The sequence below is a fragment of the Acartia tonsa genome, chromosome 11, assembly GCF_053477335.1.
Source record: "Acartia tonsa isolate MP-2025a chromosome 11, ASM5347733v1, whole genome shotgun sequence".
NCBI classification, from domain to species: Eukaryota; Metazoa; Arthropoda; class Copepoda; order Calanoida; family Acartiidae; genus Acartia; species Acartia tonsa.
This window is the reverse complement of record NC_137270.1, coordinates 19,225,394-19,250,618: the sequence shown is the minus strand read 5'-3', so window position 1 is coordinate 19,250,618 and position 25,225 is coordinate 19,225,394. Positions and strand designations below refer to the sequence as shown.

The following is a 25,225-nucleotide window of genomic DNA, read 5'->3' as shown; positions in this document are numbered from 1 at the left end:
TAGTTTTTTTGTCTTCTAAACCGATTGGGTTCTCTATACAGTTATAAGCTATCCAGATATTTTCTAGCCCTTCTCTGCCACTTGAATAATGAACAATGAAATATTAGGTTTGATCATTAGGATGTTTCGGCTTGTACATAATCTTAATATGAATCTTCCTTGAAAAATCATTGAGAAGTTATAAATTGTACCTTTTTTCCAAAAGATCCTTTCGCAAAGTTTGAAATGGTAATACGATTCAAACATGATTAATAATATAATGACTGTAGTGCTCGGAGTATGGTTGTAAGAAGGAGATCAGCTGAAACTACCTCATCTGCTGCCACATACCTTAGGAATTTATATAGCAACAGTTATTAGCTCAATATTCTGTCGCTAGGTGGTTCTATTAAAATTTTGAAACGTTTTTTATAGCTTAGAATAATATGTTTTAAAATTAATTTTAGAGTGGAAACTTTCTATTTCTGCTTCTTTATACTTTATGAGTTTAGTAGCTGCTAAGCCTCTTGAGCACTTGAGAGGGGGGGGGGGGGGAATTGACCCCGGCCTAACTCCAATTTAATTTTCATAAAAAAAACCTTTTTGGGAAGTGGTAAGTTTTGTAGGGGCGATATCTAGGTAATAGGTGGTGGTAATTTCCCCCCAAAAAAGTTATAAACCTCCTCCTAGAAGCTTTACTGTAAAGGAGAACCATATCGGTTCTGCGATTAGTGAAGTCCCTTTGTAGAGCCGTACACACACCCAGACAGACATCCTGTTACTTTTTTATAGGGATTAAAGCAAATCTGGTTTAATTTCAATATTTTCGCAATGGTAGACTAAGACACATATAAAAATTTATAAATAAAACAAATATTTACTTTTTTTAAATCACTATTTACTAGTGCATGAACAGTATACTATGTCTTTTGTTAAAATCTTACTTGTGCCACACTATAATAAGGAAAATGAGATGTTAAAATCAAAACAATGTCTGTGGAAATTTTCAGTTAACACTCAGGAATATTGGGGTGGGGTAATGGAAGATTATGTGTTTTTTAATATAGTTTGGAATGATGTGGTGGGCACAGGGTTTCACAAAGTGGGGGGAGGGTTTGTTGTCAAACTTGAGGGTTATAAGTCCCCCCCCCCTCCCCTGCACCCCCTATGTGCTTATTCATATTGTAAGGAAAATAGATTGTAGTTCAATTTAAAGTCTTGTACCAGTGTTTCTGAGCCGGAGCCGGGAGCTGTTGAGCCGCCATATTTTGCTGGAGCCGGAGCCGTAATTTTCATTAAAAAACGGCTCCGGACTAGATAAATAAAGAGATTTTTTATAAATTATAATTTAGTAACTCTGTTTTGTCATGTGCAAATGCCCTTTTTAAGTTTTTCAAGTCCATTTTTATCAAAAATTGAATTTTTAAACCTTCAAAAGTAAAAAATTAAAAATATCTTTTTATGGGGAAAAAATATGTCGAGTTTTTCTTGATATTAGGTCGGAGCCGGAGCTGTAGCCGGAGCAAAATCAAACGGCTCCGAAACGCTGCATTGTACTATCCCTCCCTGCTTATCAAAAATCAACTCGCATAACCAAGATTTTAATTACAAAATATTCTCTGAAATATTTATTTTATAAACTAGGCTACTCTAGGCATTTTACTATGTTATTCTTCACAAACGGCTACTCGCCTATAGGCCTCTAGGGACACTAGGGGGAGGGGGAATAAATTTCCTGTATTAAATTTCTTTTTCGAAGGGGTATTTAAATTTTTTCTTTAAAAGAGTTTTTAGAAGGGAGGTGGTACCATCCCCCAAAATAGTTATAAACCTTCCCAGAACCTATATAAGAAGCTACATTGGTACAAATAGACATACAGACAAACTCTTAGGCATACTATTGTTTGTTAGGGTTTGTTAATCTTGAGGGAATGGAAAAGTGGTGGAGTTTACATTCCTTTATTTATTCTCAAAAAAACTCACATTTCTCTTGTTTTCACTCTTCCTCCTAAAAATATTTTAAAATCCGCAATAAGATTAAAAAAGTGTACAAACTGGTGGAGTAATTAATTTCTTTTTGAAAATTATTTTAAGATGATAAATCATTGTCATGGAAACTTCTTTTATTTTTTATCAGAGATTAAGGATCTATAAATTTGATAAAAAAGTAACAGCAACTGTGTTTGACTATACCAAAGTATCATGTTTATCGCTGAATCGATATGGTTCTCCTGTAAAGTATAGCTAACCTTGAGTCCCTTTTTTAAATAAAAAAATCTAAAATTAAAAGTTGGGATCATGGAAAGAAAACAAAGTCATTCCTAATTAGGACAGAAGTCACTGGAAATTGATCTAAGGAAGGCTACTTATGTCCTTCATCTAACAAAATCTAACTAAAGGGAGGTGACTTATGTCCTTTGTCTGACAAATTCTTACATTAGGAAGGCTGCTTATGTCCTTCATCTTCCAAAACATAGCAAATTCTTGCAAAAAATTGCAAATTCTTACAAAACATAGCAAATTCTTGCAAAACATAACAATTTTTTACAAAACATAGCAAATTCTTGCAAAACATAGCAAATTCTTGGAAAACTTAGCTTTTCTGTCCTTCACATAGCTAATTCTTGCAAAACATAGCAAATTCTTACAAAACATAGCAAATTCTTGCAAAACATTGCAAATTCTTACAAAACATAGCAAATTCTTGCAAAACATAGCAAATTCTTACAAAACATAGCAAATTCTTGCAAAACATAGCAAGTTCTTACAAAACATAGCAAATTCTTGGAAAACTTAGCTTTTCTGTCCTTCACATAGCTAATTCTTGCAAAACATAGCAAATTCTTACAAAACATAGCAAATTCTTGCAAAACATTGCAAATTCTTACAAAACATAGCAAATTCTTGCAAAACATAGCAAATTCTTACAAAACATAGCAAATTCTTGCAAAACATAGCAAATTCTTACAAAACATAGCAAATTCTTGCAAAACATAGCAAATTCTTACAAAACATAGCAAATTCTTGGAAAACTTAGCTTTTCTGTTCTTCACCTAGCTAATTCTTGCAAAACATAGCAAATTCTTACAAAACATAGCAAATTCTTGCAAAACATTGCAAATTTTACAAAACATAGCAAATTCTTGCAAAATATAGCAAATTCTTACAGAACATAGCAAATTCTTGCAAAACATAGCAAATTCTTACAAAACATAGCAAATTCTTACAAAACATAGCAAATTCTTGGAAAACTTAGCTTTTCTGTCCTTCACATAGCTAATTCTTGCAAATCATAGCAAATTCTTACAAAACATAGCAAATTCTTGCAAAACATTGCAAATTCTTACAAAACATAGCAAATTCTTGCAAAACATAGCAAATTCTTACAAAACATAGCAAATTCTTGCAAAAAATTGCAAATTCTTACAAAACATAGCAAATTCTTGCAAAACATAGCAAATTCTTACAAAACATAGCAAATTCTTGCAACACATAGCAAATTCTTGCAAAACATAGCAAATTCTTGGAAAACTTAGCTTTTCTGTCCTTTACATAGCTAATTCTTGCAAAACATAGCAAATTCTTACAAAACATGGCAAATTCTTGCAAAACATAGCAAATTCTTACAAAACATAGCAAATTCTTGCAAAACATAGCAAATTCTTAAAAAACATAGCAAATTCTTGCAAAACATAGCAAATTCTTACAAAACATAGCAAATTCTTGGAAAACTTAGCTTTTCTGTCCTTCACATAGCTAATTCTTGCAAAACATAGCAAATTCTTACAAAACATAGCAAATTCTTGCAAAACATAGCAAATTCTTACAAAACATAGCAAATTCTTGCAATAAGGGTCCCAAACTCAAAAACAAATTTTCAGCGCGATCCGACCACCGGTTCTTGAGATACGGTGACCTGGTGTCCTTGGTACCGACTGTAAGATTTGGGAAATGGTTCGAATCCTTAGTTAGTTCTAAGTCCAAAAATTTTTTGACACTTAGAATATTTTTGACCTGGTGTCCTCTCAGTAGGTACGCTTGGTATCATCTGGGTATTTTTTCTTCAAAAATTTGACTAAGTGTCAAAATATTTTTGGACTTTACTAATTTACTAAGGATTCGAACCATTTCCCAAATCTTACAGTCGGTACCAAGGACACCAGGTCACCGTATCTCAAGAACCGGTGGTCAGATCGCGCTGAAAATTCGTTTTTGAGTTTGGGACCCTTAATGTAAGAATTTGCTATGTTTTGCAAGAATTTGCTATGTTTTGTAAGAATTTGCTATGTTTTGTAAGAATTTGCTATGTTTTGTAAGAATTTGCTATGTTTTGTAAGAATTTGCTATGTTTTGTAAGAATTTGCAATGTTTTGCAAGAATTTGCTATGTTTTGTAAGAATTTGCAATGTTTTGCAAGAATTTGCTATGTTTTTTAAGAATTTGCTATGTTTTGCAAGAATTAGCTATGTGAAGGACAGAAAAGCTAAGTTTTCCGAGAATTTGCTATGTTTTGTAAGAATTTGCTATGTTTTGTAAGAATTTGCTATGTTTTGCAAGAATTTGCTATGTTTTGTAAGAATTTGCTATGTTTTGCAAGAATTTGCTATGTTTTGTAAGAATTTGCTATGTTTTGCACGAATTAGCTATGTGAAGGACAGAAAAGCTAAGTTTTCCAAGAATTTGCTATGTTTTGTAAGAATTTGCTGTTTTGCAAGAATTTGCTATGTTTTGTAAGAATTTGCTATGTTTTGCAAGAATTTGCTATGTTTTGTAAGAATTTGCAATGTTTTGCAAGAATTTGCTATGTTTTGCAAGAATTAGCTATGTGAAGGACAGAAAAGCTAAGTTTTGCAAGAATTTGCTATGTTTTGTAAGAATTTGCAATGTTTTGCAAGAATTTGCTATGTTTTGTAAGAATTTGCAATTTTTTGCAAGAATTTGCTATGTTTTGTAAGAATTTGCTATGTTTTGCAAGAATTAGCTATGTGAAGGACAAAAAAGCTAAGTTTTGTAAGAATTTGCTATGTTTTGCAAGAATTTGCTATGTTTTGTAAGAATTTGCTATGTTTTGCAAGAATTTGCTATGTTTTGTAAGAATTTGCAATGTTTTGCAAGAATTTGCTATGTTTTGTAAGAATTTGCTATGTTTTGCCAGAATTAGCTATGTGTAGGACAGAAAAGCTAAGTTTTCCAAGAATTTGCTATATTTTGTAAGAATTTGCTATGTTTTGTAAGAATTTGCTATGTTTTGTAAGAATTTGCTATGTTTTGCAAGAATTTGCTATGTTTTGTAAGAATTTGCAATGTTTTGCAAGAATTTGCTATGTTTTGTAAGAATTTGCTATGTTTTGCAAGAATTAGCTATGTGATGGACAGAAAAGCTAAGTTTTCCAAGAATTTGCTATGTTTTGTAAGAATTTGCAATGTTTTGCAAGAATTTGCTATGTTTTGTAAGAATTTGCTATGTTTTGCCAGAATTAGCTATGTGAAGGACAGAAAAGCTAAGTTTTCCAAGAATTTGTTATGTTTTGTAAGAATTTGCTATGTTTTGCAAGAATTTGCTATGTTTTGTAAGAATTTGCTATGTTTTGCAAGAATTTGCTATGTTTTGTAAGAATTTGCAATGTTTTGCAAGAATTTGCTATGTTTTGTAAGAATTTGCTATGTTTTGCAAGAATTAGCTATGTGAAGGACAGAAAAGCTAAGTTTTCCAAGAATTTGCTATGTTTTGTAAGAATTTGCTATGTTTTGCAAGAATTTGCTATGTTTTGTAAGAATTTGCAATGTTTTGCAAGAATTTGCTATGTTTTGTAAGAATTTGCTATGTTTTGCAAGAATTAGCTATGTGAAGGACAGAAAAGCTAAGTTTTGTAAGAATTTGCTATGTTTTGCAAGAATTTGCTATGTTTTGTAAGAATTTGCTATGTTTTGCAAGAATTTGCTATGTTTTGTAAGAATTTGCAATGTTTTGCAAGAATTTGCTATGTTTTGTAAGAATATGCTATGTTTTGCCAGAATTAGCTATGTGTAGGACAGAAAAGCTAAGTTTTCCAAGAATTTGCTATGTTTTGTAAGAATTTGCTATGTTTTGCAAGAATTTGCTATGTTTTGTAAGAATTTACAATGTTTTGCAAGAATTTGCTATGTTTTGCAAGAATTAGTTATGTAAAGGACAGAAAAGCTAAGTTTTCCAAGAATTTGCTATGTTTTGTAAGAATTTGCAATGTTTTGCAAGAATTTGCTATGTTTTGTAAGAATTTGCTATGTTTTGCCAGAATTAGCTATGTGAAGGACAGAAAAGCTAAGTTTTCCAAGAATTTGCTATGTTTTGTAAGAATTTGCTATGTTTTGCAAGAATTTGCTATGTTTTGTAAGAATTTGCTATGTTTTGCAAGAATTTGCTATGTTTTGTAAGAATTTGCAGTGTTTTGCAAGAATTTGCTATGTTTTGTAAAAATTTGCTATGTTTTGCAAGACTTAGCTATGTGAAGGACAGAAAAGCTAAGTTTTCCAAGAATTTGCTATGTTTTGCAAGAATTTGCTATGTTTTGCAAGAATTTGCTATGTTTTGTAAGAATTTGCAATGTTTTGCAAGAATTTGCTATGTTTTGTAAGAATTTGCAATGTTTTGCAAGGATTTGCTATGTTTTGTAAGAATTTGCTATGTTTTGCAAGAATTAGCTATGTGAAGGACAGAAAAGCTAAGTTTTGTAAGAATTTGCTATGTTTTGCAAGAATTTTCTATGTTTTGCAAGAATTTGCTATGTTTTGCAAGAATTTGCTATGTTTTGCAAGAATTTGCTATGTTTTGCAAGAATTTTCTATGTTTTGCAAGAATTTGCTATGTTTTGCAAGAATTTGCTATGTGAAGGACAGAAAAGCTAAGTTTTCTAAGAATTTGCTATGTTTTGTAAGAAATTGCTATGTTTTGCAAGAATTTGCTATGTTTTGTAAGAATTTGCTATGTTTTGCAAGAATTTGCTATGTTTTGTAAGCATTAGCTATGTTTTGCAAGAATTAGCTATGTGAAGGACAGAAAAGCTAAGTTTTCCAAGAATTTGCTATGTTTTGCAAGAATTTGCTATATTTTGCAAGAATTTGCTATGTTTTGTAAGAATTTGCTATGTTTTGTAAGAATTTGCTATGTTTTGCAAGAATTTGCTATGTTTTGTAAGAATTTGCAATGTTTTGCAAGAATTTGCTATGTTTTGTAAGAATTTGCAATGTTTTGCAAGAATTTGCTATGTTTTGTAAGAATTTGCTATGTTTTGCAAGAATTAGCTATGTGAAGGACAGAAAAGCTAAGTTTTCCAAGAATTTGCTATGTTTTGTAAGAATTTGCTATGTTTTGCAAGAATTTGCTATGTTTTCTAAGAATTTGCTATGTTTTGTAAGAATTTGCTATGTTTTGTAAGAATTTGCTATGTTTTGCAAGAATTAGCTATGTGAAGGACAGAAAAGCTAAGTTTTCTAATATTTTACTATGTGATGGACCAAAAACCAATTTTATGCAAGATTTTGCTATGTGAAGGATCAAAAAGCTAGGTTTTGTGAGGTGAAGGGAGGCTACTTATGTCCTCAATCTTGCAAAATCTTTGTTAAGGGAGGCATGTTATGCCCTTCATCTAACAAATTCTCACTTGAGGAAGGCTACTTATGTCCTTCCTAGGAAGGTGACTTCTGTCCTAATTTAGGAATGACTTTGTTTTCTTTCCATGATCCAAAAGTTGGTTAGTTGACACCCACGCCCCTTTTAAGTGCCCCTAGAGGCCTCTTGGGGGGGGGGGGCGTCACCGATAGTTATGTTTATTGAATGCTTTTTAAATGTTAAGAACTTTACCAGTTTTTCTTCTAATTTGATAATCATGTGTTTTATTTGAAAATAAAACAAGTTAAAAACTGTTATATAAATATAACCAATTTTAGTAAATATGGCTACTTAACACAGGTGAAGAAAAAAAATGGTTTATAAAAAAATGCGCGGCTTTCACGCACGCTGAGTAGCACGTAAATTTTCACAATATTTCATAACTTTTTTCAACAATGTAAAAAGCAGTTTTGGCTGAAGATATAAATTTTGTAATATTTTTGGAAAGTTATTGATATGTTTTTAATGGCAAGGTAATGGATGTAGATATTGTTAAGTTTTCTTCAATTTAGGTTTCTAAAATGAACATCATTTATTGGTCAGTTTGTTCATATAGTGTAAGGGGAGGGGATGGGTAAAGGTGGTGGATTGAAGGATCGTAACTTTATACACCGCACAAGTTTCACCTTATAAAATCCAAGTAATAATAAATCCATAATAGGTTTATATGCTGTAAAATGGTTTTTAATGGTTTTTAATTCTATTATAAAATAGTACAATGAGTATATGTCTGTTTGTACGCCCATTAAGATCTCTGAAACAAATGTCGCAGTCGTAGTAAGTTATAAAGGATCAAGAACAGAAAAAAGAAAAATTGTCTTCTCTAAAATATCAAAAATCTTTATTTCAATATACAAAAAACAAGGATGACAACATCCGTAAAAGCAAAGCACAGAAACGGTAGGACAAACGGGCATTAACACTTGTATAGTGTCAGTATTGAATAATCAGAATATAAAAGTAAAAGAGTCGAAGCTTTGCTTATAATATTGTACTTTGTTGTCCCAGGAATCAGAATACCAAAAATCAGAACAATCGGATAAATAGATCACATAAAAATTTATTGATAAAAAAGTAGAAAAAACAAACTGTTTAAAATGGACGTACGGACATTTTGGTAATGATTTTGCTACGCTTTCTAAATCGTACCTAACTACTACAGGAATCACCATGCAAAGTTAGAAATCGATAGGACAATTCTAACATGCCTAAATTAATGAAAAAAAGCTATCTGTCTCGGACGGACGTACAGACGGACGGGCGGACCGACCCTAATTATAGAAAAGCTTCGCTTTTAATAAAATGAATGAACATAATGTTTAGATATGCTAAATTCTTTATGAAGGGGCTGAATAAAAAAACAATAAAACTTAAATTCTCTTATAGTCTAAGTTTATTTTATTGTCTTTAATTTGTCTGCTAGTGTTTTTACATTACAGTTAATTTTAAAATCACAGGCTTAGCAAACAATTGTTTTCTTTGTAAGAATCATGAATTTAAGTAGCGCAGCTACTCTAAAAATTGAATTTATCTGCAGGTCCAGACAAAATACTAGTACAAAATCTGATTTGTATTTAATCAGTATACAGGCCAGCTGTGCCATCTGTCTATTTTTCTGTCTGTAATGTTAGGGGGGGGGGGGGGGGGGGTGAAAGTTTTCTTTTACAAAGCAGATAACACATTATGCTGAGATCAACACTCATTTCCCCCCTTTAATCCTAACTGAATTCACATTTCCTCACCCCCTTACCTTCACCGTTTATTCACTACCCCTTCACTGCCTTTCACTGCAACATAAAAACCTCTATAAATTACAGAAAATTGAATCCCCTAAACTAAACCTAAATTGTTGCTATCTTATAGTGCTGCCTTTGAACTTAATTATCCTTATTAAAAGCTTATTTCCTACCTAAAAAGCATAATTTTTATATTCTTATACTTATCCTGAAATAATAGATATTGGCATACTTACAAGAACATTTGGCTTGTGTGTTATGTTGTGTAGTTACAATGTACTAATTTTTGTTCTAAATTCACGCTTGGTTAATTACTTGCATGAGCCGTACAGATGCTTCAGTATTGGCATTAACATTTGGTTGTACATTTTTTTCTTGTCTTTTCAACGATTTCTTCTTTTTTGTATGTTTAACTTTTCATAAATTGTTACATTTCTGATTTTGGTGGCAGGGTGCAGGACCCTGTGTCGACTTCTAATTTGGTCTTTGAATATCAGCCAATAGTGTCGGAAATGTTAACACATCCAAGACGCTACAAAAGAGCAATTTTGCTAGCAGACGAAAAAGGTTCCCGCCACTGGAACAAGGTACTAGTTGTTTGGGTTACAAAATAGAATAATTTCTTATGCTCTTATCAAAATCTCATTTTATTATTTACATTGATTAAACATATTTTTCCTCTTGAACTCCTCTTGGCTAATCCAAGATTTTTAAAATCAAAGCTTTCTAAAACTAGGGTGTGTCAGTCCGTACGACCAATCCGTCCGGAATGGAATGCTTTTTTCGTTAATTTAGGCCTGTAAGAATTACCCTATCAATTTCAAACGTTGCAAGGTGATTCCTGTAGTAGTTAGGTACGATTTAGAAAGCGTAGCAACTCTCTAATCGTTACCAGAATGTCCGTACGTCCATTTTAAACTTTTTAATTTTATCAGTTTTAACAACAAATTTTTATGTGATGTAATAATCTAATTGATCTGTTTTTTTGAGTAATGATTCCGATGAAAACAAAGTACAATGTTACAAGTCTAAACATTGTCCTGTATTAAGGTAGTTTTTAATGAAATTTACTTACAGTTTTGTGTCGATTTTATAATCTGATTATTATTTTCTGACACACTTCAAGTTGTTCGTTTGTCCTACCATTTCAGTACTTTGCTTTTATGGATGTTGTCATCCTTGTTTTACTTGATTAAATACATGATTATTTTATTGGTTGACTTATGTTGTAGTACATTTCTTTAATATACTGTACAAAATAATTTAAAAGATTTGAATATTTTTTCTGAGAATAAAAATTAAATAATATAAAACATCTCCAATGATATTTTGAACCAATCAATCAAGTACCAAATAAATTTAGGCCAACAATTGAGAACTGAAATTTAAATATTAGTTTTTTACATTCCAATGTTCCTTTCTTAAAATATAAAGTCAGAATTAGTTTATATAGAGGGGCTTCATGATAGTCCAATGATGGTCTAATAATGGATTTATTAATACTTGGATCTTATACCAGAGTATCATGTACTCTAATAAAGTGAAACTTGTAGCTGGCTAAAATAACGATCCTCAATACACTCCCTTTAACCTATCGTATTATAGGAAGATTTTCGCGGCTATTAAAATGAAAAACCATATTTTAATATTCGTGGAAAATTGTCCGTTATACAATGCTATACATGATTTTTAGGTATGGCTGAGAACCGGTAAAAATCCAGCAGTTATTAATAAGTTTCGAATCCATACTGAAAGCATTTTAATTTACTTTTATATATTTCAGTAAAGAATTTTGTGTAATGATAACCTACACAATGATATTTTTTAGAATTGCAAGTAATGAAAAAAAATATAAAATAATGATATTAAAATAATCTTAAGCTAAAATATTGCAAACAACTCCAGTTTTTGCTTAATGCAATTTTTATTTGCATATCATTTTAAACAAATAATTATACATACATTGAACTTTAAATTATAATAGGACCCAATGTTTTTTAGACGTGACATCTCATTAGTTGGCTCATATAGTATGTGTTCTTTTACGTATAAAAACTTCTCAAAAACATAATAATTAAGGACATACTTACGTTTGTGGGAGATGCTTCGCTTATAACTTTGTACTTTGTTGTCCTAAAAATCAGTATTCTAAAAATCAGGTCAATGGGATTGTTAAATCACATAAAAAAGACAAAAATCAACATGTTTAAATGTACGGACATTCTGGTAACGATTATAGAGTTGCTACGCTTTCTAAATCGTACCTAACTACTACAGGAATCACCATGCAAAGTTTAAAATCGATAGGACTATTCTTACATGCCTAAATTAACGAAAAAAGCTATCCGCTTCGCTTTTAAAAATAACAATGGACAAGAGTAGTTTTATGTTTGTTTATGTTTTACTCTAGGTTAGGCAAAGCTTCTTACAATATGGCCTTGCATTGTTAGGGCACTGCCGGGTTAGGCCCCGCAGGGTTTCTGTGCTTGATTTACAAGCACAATTTGACTAGGTTATAATCATTAAACTAAGGTTTCTAAAAAATGTCTTTTAAAACTATATATTTGATTTTTGCTTAATTTATGACTTGGTATAATGCTATTCAAAACAATTATCTTTTTAAAATTATCTAATATATGTATGTAATTTTATGTGTTAGTGTAAAAATATATGTATTTTTACAACCCTATATTTTTAAAAAGAGGCCTACTACTTTTTTTCTCTCTTGGAAACAAGTTTCATAGAAATTGATTTATTATTACTTGGATGTTACAACAGATATTCATGTTCACAAATAAAGTAAAATTTGAAAAATGACTCCCAAATTCCTGTGAGACCAATGAGAGGCCACTATAAATTTTACCATTGGTCAATTACAGTGTATACTGGCCTCTCATTGGTTTTTTTTGACGTAATAATCTGTGCCGCCACTTTTACTAGCTTCAAGGGTTTCTAGACAGAAGATTCTCACTAACTTACAAGCCTTTTAAAATCTCGACCTTTAACCGGTCAGCTGCCGTTTTTTAAAACTTTATCTCAGATTATAAAAATATCCCATTAGTGCCGAGCGCCACTTTTATGGGCCGATCGAGCTGAAAGTTTCAGGGAAGCTTTATAATGGTCAAAACGGAATTCGTATTTTTTTGTTTTGCTCTAGTGGCGTGCACAGGGAAGTTGCAAAAAAAACCGGTTCGGCTCGGCCATAAATACCAACCAGGCATTATTACCCGTTTTGGGCGGTTTCCGCCGGCGTTAAAACCCGGTTTTGCTGTAAAAACCCTATTGGGTGAGGTTTGTTAAAAAAACTTACAATTTGTCATGTCAAGCCCATGGTTGTCCAAGGGGAAAGAAGGCAAGTGGGTATTTCATCACCTCCCCCCCCCCCCGAAAAAAATGGGTGCCCTAGGTATTGAGACACCCCAAAATGTTTGGAAATACAGTATATTACACCCACCAAAACTTTTCAAACCTCATCTTACCCCACACCCAAAATAAAAAGCTTGGACGTCCTTTGCCAAGTCCTACTAATTTTATTGAATCCTTTACACCTGATTTTCTACTCTGTGAACCCTTTGATGAAAAGAAATTATAATCTAATTACCAAAAAAAAAGAAAGCAACAAAATGACTTGGCTTTAAAAACATATGTTCAATAGCATCCTGTACAAAAATACAATTTAAAAATCTATTTAATTGTTAGTTTAAATTTTTTACATGATGTTTTTTATAACAGTACTTTCTTTTATTTGTACAAAAGTATTATAAAATTTATATCATTTAAAAACTTTACTTATCATTAACTATTTCTTTATTTCTACTTTAATAGGTAAGCCTTAGTATATATTTATCGCATCCTATTATAGACAGCTTTCCGCGGATATTGAAAAGAAAAATAATATGATTGAAACTTGTTTTGTTACCCCATGTGGCCTAAGTCCCGAGCTAACAAAACCGGTATTACTTTTATGATTTTATTTTCTTATTCGTGGAAAAATACAACCATTGTTTTGTTGCTGGTTCAGAGTTCAAGTAAGGAAACAAGTTCTCTAGTTGATATCACAAAAGCTGTTAAAGATTTTCAGGTAAACATAATTCGGGAATAGTCCCTTTCGTGACATCGCACCTTAAGGGGCGATTTGTTGTATTTTTAAAATGACTTTTTATAGGTTATTTTAGATTAGGTTAGGTTATATTGGGTTAGGTGATTGCCCCACAGGGTTAGGTCATTGGCCCTACAAGGTTGGAGCCCCCCGCAGGGGCTAGAAATAGGAGAAAACCTACTGTAAAAAATACGAAAAATCGCCCCTTAATGTGCGATGTAACGAAAGGGACTATACCCCATAATTCTAATTTTTTTATGTTCAGTTAACATGTTGGATAATCTATACATGGACCTAAAGGAATAAGACAATAGCCAATTATTTGATGTACATTTCCGATGATGAAACACAAAATTACGACTTATGTATAATTATAATTAGTGGTCGAAACGTTTGAACACTCAAATTAATGAAGGAACCAATCAAGTCCCCAAAGTTGTTGGCCAACGAATAAGAAAACATTATTATAAAGCTTTGGGGGCTATTTTAAAAGCTCATTGTCCCTTTCCTCCCTGTGATCTATATCTACAAGTAGTTGCTGATGCAAAATCACTGATTCAACTTGATTGATTTTATTATATGATATAATTAGGTGTTTGCTGGGTTAGCTCCCACAGGGGAGTTAGATGAATTGACCATTGATCTCATGTCCAGGCCAAGATGTGGAGTAAAGGTAAACTATCTAGCTACAATCCACTTCATAAAATGTGTTAATATGTTATTTTGATAACTTACAGCCTTCTTTTTACTGTTTTCATGGAGTGATAACCAAACAAGCGCTTAAAAATGGATGAATTTTAACAATTGAGTATATAACTTACATATTTGATCAGCTATTTATACTCAGCTCATACCAATAACGAAATTAATTCGGAAGAAAATCACGAAACCTATACGTGTTTTTCAGCTGTCGTTGGGGGGCAACACATCGTAAAATTGACGACCTCTCCATTTGCCCCCCAAATATTATTTTAGATTTATTTTGCTTGTTGGTTATACCTTATTCCTGATTTATACTTCTTGTATAAGTCCTGATATCCTTAGATAAGACATTTTTTGCGGCATCTTTAGCCTTTGGTCTCACATGGGTTCTATTTGGCCCTCATCCATAACTAAAGTTTTTAAACCAAGTATTTTTTGACAGGACATTGTAAATGATGCAGAATTACAAACAGAGGAGAGGGATGATGATGCAAAGAGATTCAGAACTAAAAGATATGCATTACAAGGTTCCAGGTAAAGTTACAAAGAGTCTATATATATTTAAAATACAAAGAGATATAAAGCAAAAAAATAGTCATTACAAGGTTCCAGGTAAAGTTACAAAGAGTCTATACAGATTCAGAATACATAGTTACGAAGAGTCGATATAGATTCAAAATAAAAAGAGATTTAAAACAAAAAGATAGTCATTGCAAGGTTCCAGGTAAAGTTACAAAGAGTCTATATAGATTCAAAATACATAGTTACAAAGTGTCTACATAGATTCAAAATAAAAAGAGATTTAAAACTAAAAGATAGTCATTGCAAGGTTCCAGGTAAAATTACAAAGGGTCTACATAGATTTAAAATACAAAGAGATTTAAAACTAAAAGATATGCATCACAAGGTCCCAGGTAAAAATACAAAGAGTCTACATAGATTGAAAATAAAAAGAGATTTAAAACTTAAAGATAGTCATTACAAGGTTCCAGGTAAAGTTACAAAGAGTCTATACAGATTAAGAATACAAAGTTACAAAGAGTCTATATGAATTCAAAATACAAAGTGATTTAAAGCAAAAGATAGTCAAGTTTCAAGGTAAATTTACAAAGAATATAATGTAATTTAAGATTTACTGGATTAAACAAAGATAACTAAGATCCAGGTACTTACAAAGAGTCTCTCTAAATCCTGTAATTTCATGCAAAGTATAGGGTTTATTATTGTAAAGATCATTAATGATACTAAATAGTTAAGATACATAAAGTATATGTATATTGTATAACAACAGCTTATAGTATGCTATATGTTACTAAAAACTACACAAAAAGATTTGAATACATATTGATTTTATAATATCAAATGATTATGATAAGTTGATGATGGATGATATGACTGATTGGAAAACCCCTCAATTTATGCAAATATTATGTTTAAATAAAAATAATTTTTTTTAATGAATGATTTAAAATCTTTGCAGTCCTTAATTTCTATGTTATTAACAAGAAAGGTATTAAACGATTTAAATGGCTATGGAAACCCCTTTTTAAAAGCGAAGCTTTTCTATAATTAGAGTCAGACCGTCCGTCCTGAACAGTTAGCTCTTTTGATGATTTAAAAATGTTAGTATTGTCCTATTGATTTCTTTAACAATTAGGTATAATTTAGGAAGCGTAGCAACTCTATAATCGTTACCAGAAAGTACGTTCGTCCATTTAAAACATGCTGGTTTTCACTGAATACTGATTCCTATTACCACAAGTTACAATGTTATAAGCGAAGAATCTCTGTAATTTAGTTCTAATTCGTAGGTATGTCAGTATCCTATATTTAAGAAGTTTTGCAACAAATTAGCTTAAAATTTTTTTTATTGACATATATTCTTCTTATTCAGTTGTAACACAAGTGTAAATGTTCGTTTGTCCTACCGTTTCAGAGCTACCCTTTTATGGATATCCTCATTTTTGTTTATGAATTTAAAGTGTTTTTTTTTTCAGATGGAGAGTAAAAGACTTGACCTACAGAATTTCCAAATACCCAAAGAAATTATCCAAGTATGTAATTATTATTTATTTTACAATATGCAGGCCTAGCTATTCTAACATTCAATTCTACAAATCATGAAACCTTTGGAAGTATGGTGGGGGTATATCTTGTTTTCTTATGTAACTGAAGATGGGTGGGTAAGAAGGGGGAAGAAAACGGGAAGGGAGTTGTGGGGAAATATTTTCCTTTATAATTGTTTGTCATAATCGCATTCCCTTTTCCCTGACAATATGGCTTCGGTTCTCATCCATAATGAAAAGTAATTATAGCATCATGTATAACAAACAATTTTCCACGAATATTTAGAAAAAATCATAAAATTAATACAAGTTTTGTTAGCCCGGGCCTTAGGTACCTTTGGGCTAACAAATTGGGAGGATCGTTATTTTGGTCAGCTTCAAGTTTTACTTTATTATAGTACACAATAATCTGGTGAAAGATCCAAGTAATAATAAATCCATTGCTTTAGTTGTAAAGTTGGAATTTTTAGTTTTTGAAAATCTTAATTATTTTTTTTTATCAGAGCTGATGTGGATCGAACAATGAGAAAGGCTTTTGATGTTTGGGAGAGAGTTACAGATTTAAAAGTAAGTTAATATTAAAAGATTGATGCAAATTGAAGCCTTTTATAGTGTTTACATAAAAAACGCCATTCTGGCCTACCATTGGTCAATAAAAATATATACTGGCCTACCATTGGTCAATTAAAATGTATACTGATTTACTATTGGTAATTTAGTCTGTATATTGGCCTATCATTGGTCATTTGTATTGTATGATGTCAATTTTAAGCAGCTGCATGCAAATTCAAACTAGTAAGGTTTGATATGTTTGTCCGTAAAAATCTCGGCAACCGCTGAACCTCTTCTCTAGCAATACAGGGCATTTAGATGCCAAAGGCGCAGCCGATATAACATTTAGATACATGGAGAGATGTATTCCAACATAAGCATACTAAATTTATATTATTTCTAACACATTTTCACATAAATTTATGCATGGTTTGATTTTTTTAACCTGAGTTGGTAGTTTTAAGATATTTATTTCCTAAAAATATTGTTGAATTACAAATTGGGTTTGCGAAGTAGCTTCGCTACTAAAAATGGTTACATAATTTTTGTCACGATAGTCACATTAACTTTTTAAGTAAGATAAAATTCATGATTTTCCTCCATGAAAAAAGTAAAATCTAATTAATAAGTCCAAAAGAAGGTTAAAGATTAGAAATGTGCAGAAAAAATGTTATAAATCCGGGATTGGTAAAAAAAGACAAAAAGATTCCAAAGAACCATTTTCCTTATACTAAAGTAACAGGATGTTTGTCTGTTTGTCTGTCTGTGTGTCTGTACCGAAGGATCTCGCTAACCGCTGAACCGATCGGGTTCTCCTTAACAGGGTAGATTCTCATATGTCCCGGGAAGGTTTTTAACTATTTTGAGGGAGGGTACCACCACCCTCCCCCAATTTTTTTACGTTCTCAATTTTAGAAAGAGAGTTCAACGCAAGCATAAACGTCAAACGCAACATAGACATATTTTAAATATAAAAAAAAACTTTTAAAGTGCCACTAGAAGCCTCTAGGGGCGTAGCCGCTAGTGTAGATATATAGGAAGAGATATGTCATAGGAAGAAAATATATTTGGCCTCTAAATTTTACGCTTCCCCAAATCCTTTTAAATACTTCAAAATAAATTAAATTACTTCGCGCTATGGTTCAAAGACCTTGGTTTTTACATTTAGCATAAAAAATGTGGGTTTTAACCCCCTAACAGTTTTTTAAAGGGGCAAACTTGAATTACTCCTCCTTTAGAGATTTTGTAACACCCCAAGCAAAAAATCTATAACTTTCTTAGGTACAGTGACGTGACTGGTTAAAATATTCTTTGTCTTCGGTTTTTTTTAAGGACATAATCAGTATGGCTTTGAAACCGATTAATATCCTATGAGTTAGAACAGGTTATCAGTCCTACTGAAAAATCATGTAATGCATCTTATTACAGACAATTTTCCACAATTAGAATGAAATTGGTTTTGTTAGCAAAGTCCTCCGGCCCCTAAGAGCGAACAAAATCTTATGATTTTTCATTTTAATATCTGCGGAAAGCTGTCTATAATACGATGTAATTTAAAAACATTTTTGATTAAAATAATTTATTTTCATAAAATTAATCCACTATCCATGTTGCATCATTCATGATTTTATGACATTTGTTGAAAAAAAACCAACTTAATACCAAGATCGTATTGATAAAAAAATTAACAAGAATATTTTTTCAACATTGATTTAAAATGTTCTCATTTTTTGTGACATATAAAAAAATATAAATTAATGAATGTACCATGAATTTAAATTCATATCTGTTAAATATTTATTTTTTGGCAACTTTAGTTTGTCTGCTATAAAACAAAACATTAGAATTGAATTTTATAAAAAAATATTTGTTATTAGCGAAGATATTGTATAATTGTATGTCTGTCCTTTAGACTGTAAAGCAAGGGTGGGCCTCAAAGATCCACTATGATATATGGTAAATGTGTAGTAAACGGGACAAAGGGTCAAGGAATCGGGATTATTATCCTATCCCCTTCCTTTATTTGTTCTCTTTATACCCACTTTTCTTTGGCTACATTCTTCAACTAGTTTTGCTCTCGAGTTTACCCCGCTAAAATAATAAAATTTTCGGTAATTACAAGTTGAATCAAAACTCATTTGTATATTCATCTCTACCAACGAAAAAATCTTATTTCAGTTTGAGGAAAAATCAAGTGGTAAGGTGCATATTGACATCAGATTTGAGCGCCGGAACCACGGGGACGATGATCCCTTTGACGGAGAGGGGGGCACTCTGGCCCATGCATTCTTTCCAGGTAGAGATAGCAGCAAATAGTGCCTAATAGAAAATGATGTCATACAATACAAATGACCAATGATATGCCAGTATATACTTTATCATTGGTCTATTTCAATCTATATGGCCTATCACTGGTCATTTGTATTGTATGACGTCATTTTCTATAAATGTTATCAGCTGTACTGTAAATTCATGTTTTACATCGTATTACAGAAAATTTCCACGAGTTTCAAGATAAAAAAAATAATAAAACTAGTTTTTATCTAATATTTTTTTTTTTTTTAATATCCGTGGAAACCTGTCAAAAATACTACGAGTTAGATAACATTCTTAAACTATTTTAAGTATTTGGTGGAGATGCCCATTTTGATGAGGAAGAGGATTGGACCGTGGACACTCCCAGGGGAACAAGGTATAATTTAATTAATCATAAATATCACATTTGTGTATCTTCATTTTGCTGACAATTTTCTTTTTTATATGCATATCATTTGAAATTTATACCAATCAATCAAAGTTATTATTAACATATCTATCTTTTTTATATTTTTTCTATGTAACCAACCAAATCTATTTAGGTATTTTTTATATCTTTATGAAATGTTTTTATTTTAGTTTATTGATGTCCGCCGCGCATGAACTTGGACACTCTCTAGGACTATCACATTCCAATGATAGAACAGCTTTGATGGCTCCATTCTACAGGTATACAGACATAGATAGATAGTGGAGTGCCTCAAGGTAACATATTAGGTCCAATTCGATTTCTAATATACCCTGTTTTTAAAGGTAGTGTATTAGCTGTTGAAGGTATTTGCCTACTTTATACAAGATTTAACCGATTTGTTAGTAATATTAATTATTAGTATTAGTGGCTATGCCCCTAGAGGCCTGTATTTACTTAGTTTAAGAACTCTTACTTTAAAAAAGAAAAAGTAGAAATAATATTTAGGAGGGGGTCATTATTATCTAAGAGCTATTTCTCTTTGAGGGTGGTGATATCCTCCCCTAAAATAGTTCTCAAGAAATATGAGAAGCTATACTGCAAAAGAGAATCATATTGGTTCAGCGGTAAGCGAAATCCTTCGGTACAAACAGACAGAAAGACATCTTGTTACTTTTATACAAGTATTATAATTTGTCGGAACAGGGATGAACAGTTAACACAGACGGACTGGTCCCTAAATGTAGAAAATATTTGCCTTAAAAAAAATAAAAACAATTTTAAATAATCTTAATCCATATTTTTTACCAGAGGTTATGAAGAGAATGTTTCTCTGGCTAGAGATGATATCGAGGGTATTGAGGCTCTATATGGTGAAAAGGTGAACAAAATATTGTCTGTTATATACCTATCAAAGTAAAAAGGATGACAACATCCATAATAAGCGAAGCACAATAAGGCTTGAATAAAGTTACAGATAAAACGATATTTTTTGTTATTTTTTTTGTCAGTATATTTGGCTCGTTATTTTCGCCAGCTGCGAGTATCACTTTATTAGAGTACTAGCGGAATCGCCCCAAGCCTCTAGGGGCTTTGTCCCAAGAGGTAATTTAATTTTTTTTGAAAATAAGTATTTCTGGTGCTGCCATTTTTTTTTGAATTAGTTTCCCCATAATTTTTTTTTTTTTTTGGGGGGGGGTTTGAGTGTATATACCAATAGGTATATACCCTGAAGAGATGAATCCGATCGGTTCAGTGGTTACCGAGATCTTAAGGGACGGACAGACATTAAGCTTCTTTGTATTATAGATATGAAGATCTGGTGCAACATCCAAGTAATAATATATCGATTTATATACTACTTTGTAGTTCAATTACTTGACTCTTTACTATACAAATGGATATATAGAGTACATGGATATATTGACAGAAGAATGTTAGTCGCCAATTTTGGTTACTAATATGGACATCACTTATTGGTAAGTTTGCTCATCCAGTAAGAGACTACTGTCAAAACTACTTTGTAGTACAATTACTTAATTCTTTACTATACATTGCATTGTAAATCATAATCATAGAGTGATAAACCACAGAAAAACAAGTTTGAAAACATCTATAAGTAATTTTCAGGAATAAAAAGTGACGGATGTACATATATATTGGATATAAATCTATAATATAGCAGCTGCTCTTTGCAAAAAGGAAAATTTACATCATTTAAAATATTTTTTTTTATGGAACAGACAGACAGACGAACAGATTAAGTTGTAGATTAACAAAACCACAGGAAAATAGCTATAAATATTATTTTAAACCAGAATATTTGTAATTTTCAACATAAATTATAGATTTTCCTTTCGGGGATGTTTAATCTAAAATCCAATATGTAAACGAATTCTTGTTCCAGTATTACAGACAATTTCCCACAAATATGTATATCAGAAAATTTATATCAGCTGAGTTAGCAAATGCCTTTTCGCTACATCGGGGTTAACAAAAGAGGTTTTAATTTAATATATCAATTTCCATGTTTAAAACTTCTTTTTTGTCAATATTTTTAGTATCTTCAATACTTTTATTATTCCCATGGCTGTTTATTAAGTTTTATAATAAAGTTTACTTATTCACTGGCATAACAGCATTGGGATTTTTAATTGAATTTTAATTTTTTTGTTTATTAAGTTGAGTGTCGTTTCAATCACTAATTGTAATCTAAAGAACTTATTTTGTCATCATTGGGCGTGTACAATGTACATCAGTTTATCGACCAATGTCTTATCCTTTTAAATCCTTGAATATTGCAGTTATTCTCAAACAATTTCTACTTTTGCAATGCAATGGTTATAGAATATATGAAGTTTTTTATGAAAGGGGAAAAATTGATTTCAATTTAGGTTGCTAACTCATTTATTGGTCAGTTCATTCATCTGGAAGGAGAGGAGGGGGTGTGGTTTATCGTTATTTTAGCCCGCTGCAAATTTTACTTTATCCGAAAACATAATAATCTAGTGTATCATCCAATTAATAATAAATCCATTGTCTAGGATGATGGTAGGTCAGAGAACACTGGTGTAACATCCAAGTAATAATAAATCCATTGTCTAGGATGATGGTGGGTCAGAGAACAATGGTGTAACATCCAAGTAATAATAAATCCATTGTCTAGGATGATGGTGGTTCAGAGAACAGTGGTGTAACATCCTAGTAATAATAAATCGATTGTCTAGGATGATGGTGGGTCAGAGAACAATGGTGTAACATCCAAGTAATAATAAATCCATTGTCTAGGATGATGGTGGTTCAGAGAACAGTGGTGTAACATCCTAGTAATAATAAATCCATTGTCTAGGATGATGGTGGGTCAGAGAACACTGTGGAAGACGATGGAGGTTTCTCAGATTTCTTCCCCCGCAGTGCAACGTCATCAACCACCAGGCATTTATACCAAATAATTCAATCTTATTGACGTAACGACTTATTGACATATCATAGTCATAGGATAACATCCCAACAAGTGTAGACAATCAACACTTCGGTTGCAACGACCTTTGACTGAAAATCTTAAGCATGGATATGAGTTGAGCCTGTATTGGGCCAAGGCATTTCCCCTAGCATACATAACAGCAGTAGGTGAAGCTTCTAATTCCTTTAGTTATTGAGATGATTCGAACCTAGCATCTCTCCGTCTTCCTGGTTTTCTTTTGGTCTTATGAGCAAAAATTTTGAAATATATTTAAGTTTCATATTCTCGAAGTCAAAAATTTATTCAAAATTTTTTTTTTCCTTGTTTGTTTAATTAAACATATTCTAACTTCAACACTTATTTCAATGGAGGTAAATTAATGAACTGCATCCTTAATGATAATAAACAAAATTACCACTGTTTAAGATTGAAATTATAGGTGGAAAAGTTTGAACCAAACTATTAAGATTTATTTAAAGTAACCAAAGTCACTAAACTTTTGGTGCTTTTCAATAATAATTTTAATCAACACAATAATTATTTATCATCATTAAGGCTATAATTATACATCTATGTATCATCGATTGTCCTATCCCTGCATGTTTCCTGACAAAAAAATGTAATTTAATCCTTTTGCTATTTAGTCCTGATTTGTTCCCTCGCAGTGCTTCAACTACAACAACTACGAGGTATTTACAAAACAAGGATGACGACATCCATCCTGTGGACAGACCTACGGACAAAGTGAATTATCGAGCAAATGTTCAGTGGACTTGAAAAAAAGAGAAAAAAGATATTAAGAATGAAACATCAAAAATATGTGGAAATCAATCAAAAATAAAAATTGGCTGAAAGCTTAGAAGCATTCTGACTTCTAGGGATACTAAATGCTTAAATATGCTCCATAATTATGACAACGTTAACAAAAATTTGAGGTCTTGCTCTAATAGCAAATGAGAAAATCCCATTTCCCTCTGAGCGTTACGGACGGACGGAGTAAGTGAATCATAGAGCAGCTTTCTAATAATAACTATCTGTCCTATTTATCTCCCATCTTAGACATTCCTTTAATTTTTGCAATTAAAAACTACCATTAATAGAATTATTAGAAATTTTTTAAAAGTATCTATTCTTTTAATCACGCAACCTCTTGAATAACCAAATTTAAATGGTGCTCTGTGCATAAATTCTTTAAATAGAAAAAAAAAATTTAAAAAATATAGATTACTAGAAATGCCTGGATGTACCATTCAGGTTTAGATAAATTAGTGAAAATTATTGTTTCCTTTTTTTATAATACATTATTGGTATTGCATCTTATAGCTATTCTTTCATAGCGTAGTGGTATGATATGAGAGAATGGGGTACGAAGATCAGTGGTTCAATTATTGTTGTTAGAATAAACATATTTTATTTCCTTTAAAAAAAATTTAATTTTTTATTAAATAAATAAAATAAAACTAAAACTTATTTTGAAAAGTCACTTAAAATCTTTAAAAAAGCAATTTAAAAAAAATGTTGCCAAGCCTCGAACCGACTTCCTTGGCCCTAAATATTCTAAAGAATATTTCTTTTTATGACATTGTAAACAATATCAGTAATTAATAAAATAAAACTAATTTTGAAGTCCCTTAATATATTTAAAAAGGTAATTAAAAAAAAAATTATCGCCAAGCCTCGAACCGACTTCCATGGCCCTAAATATTTTAAAGAATACTTTATACTAATTGTTTAAATTAACTGATCATTAAAGCTTTCCTCTTTAGCTCAGTGGATAAATTTTATTGTTAATATTTTATCCAAGCAGTCTGAAGCACCTAAGATCGAAACCTCTTCGGGTATTTAAAAAATATTTTTATCTGTATAGAGAGAGAAAGAGAAAGAAAGATATTGTTGTGTGGAGGGGGGGGGGGGTAATTTTTTTCCAGAACGATTTCTCTTGGGTGGGTGGTTTTACCCTCTTCCAAAATAGTTAGAAACCTTCCCAGAACCTATGATAAGCTACCCTGTAAAGGAGAACCATATGGGTTCAGGGGTTAGCGAGATCCTTTGTCACAAACAAACAGACAGACAAATAAACATTCTGTTACTTTATTATATGGATGATAGCTTTAATAGTTTATTATACATGCGGGCAATAGAACTGGAATTCTTGATAAGTTACTTGGGGGGTTTTGAACCGGCGACCTATAAGCTTTGAGGGATACTTAATATTATAGGAGGAAAGAGAGAGAGAGAGAGAAAGAAATTCGTAGGTTGCGTAATTTTTAATCATCAGCGACCGTTTAAACGGATATAAAAATCAAAAATTTATAAAGTAACAGGATATTTGTCTGTGTGTTTGTATGTTTGGAGGGTAGGGCGAGTAATATAATAGTTATTTAAAGCATCGTATTATTAACTATTATTATATAACACTGGCTTTAATCTGAAATGATTGTGCATTTTTATATTCATAGAAAACTGGATATAATAAGATGTTAAATATATTTTTCAGTCTGTTATGTTAAATAAAAATTTTTTTTACATGAATGTCCCCACCTGGAGTCGATCTTGGATAGCCACGACCTTAGCCTTACAACGTACCCCTATGCCACAAAAGCCGCATTAATATCAAACAAAAATTGGTCATGTTTTTACAACCCAAAACAAAATTAATAATGGGGATTAATCAACCCTTCTTTTTCTTCCATTGTTCTTTCCTTGAACTTTCCTTGAATATTAATATTTTTCTTCCATTGTCTTTTACCCTACTA

The 25,225-nt window shown here is 31.5% G+C and overlaps 1 protein-coding gene across 1 annotated transcript in view; it reads left to right on the top strand.

The window, feature by feature from the left end:
* The window catches only part of LOC145332356 (matrix metalloproteinase-14-like), a 40,547-nt gene that overhangs the window by 4,632 nt on the left and 10,690 nt on the right, over positions 1-25,225 (top strand). The window contains exons 2-14 of the mRNA XM_080177357.1: positions 270-335; positions 7,906-7,927; positions 13,385-13,444; positions 14,055-14,135; positions 14,607-14,698; positions 16,162-16,218; positions 16,734-16,797; positions 18,961-19,078; positions 19,408-19,474; positions 19,678-19,767; positions 20,318-20,387; positions 22,356-22,441; positions 23,114-23,158. Coding sequence (XP_080033483.1) covers positions 270-335; positions 7,906-7,927; positions 13,385-13,444; positions 14,055-14,135; positions 14,607-14,698; positions 16,162-16,218; positions 16,734-16,797; positions 18,961-19,078; positions 19,408-19,474; positions 19,678-19,767; positions 20,318-20,387; positions 22,356-22,441; positions 23,114-23,158 — 918 coding nt within the window. The remainder of the gene's footprint in view (positions 1-269; positions 336-7,905; positions 7,928-13,384; positions 13,445-14,054; positions 14,136-14,606; positions 14,699-16,161; positions 16,219-16,733; positions 16,798-18,960; positions 19,079-19,407; positions 19,475-19,677; positions 19,768-20,317; positions 20,388-22,355; positions 22,442-23,113; positions 23,159-25,225) is intronic.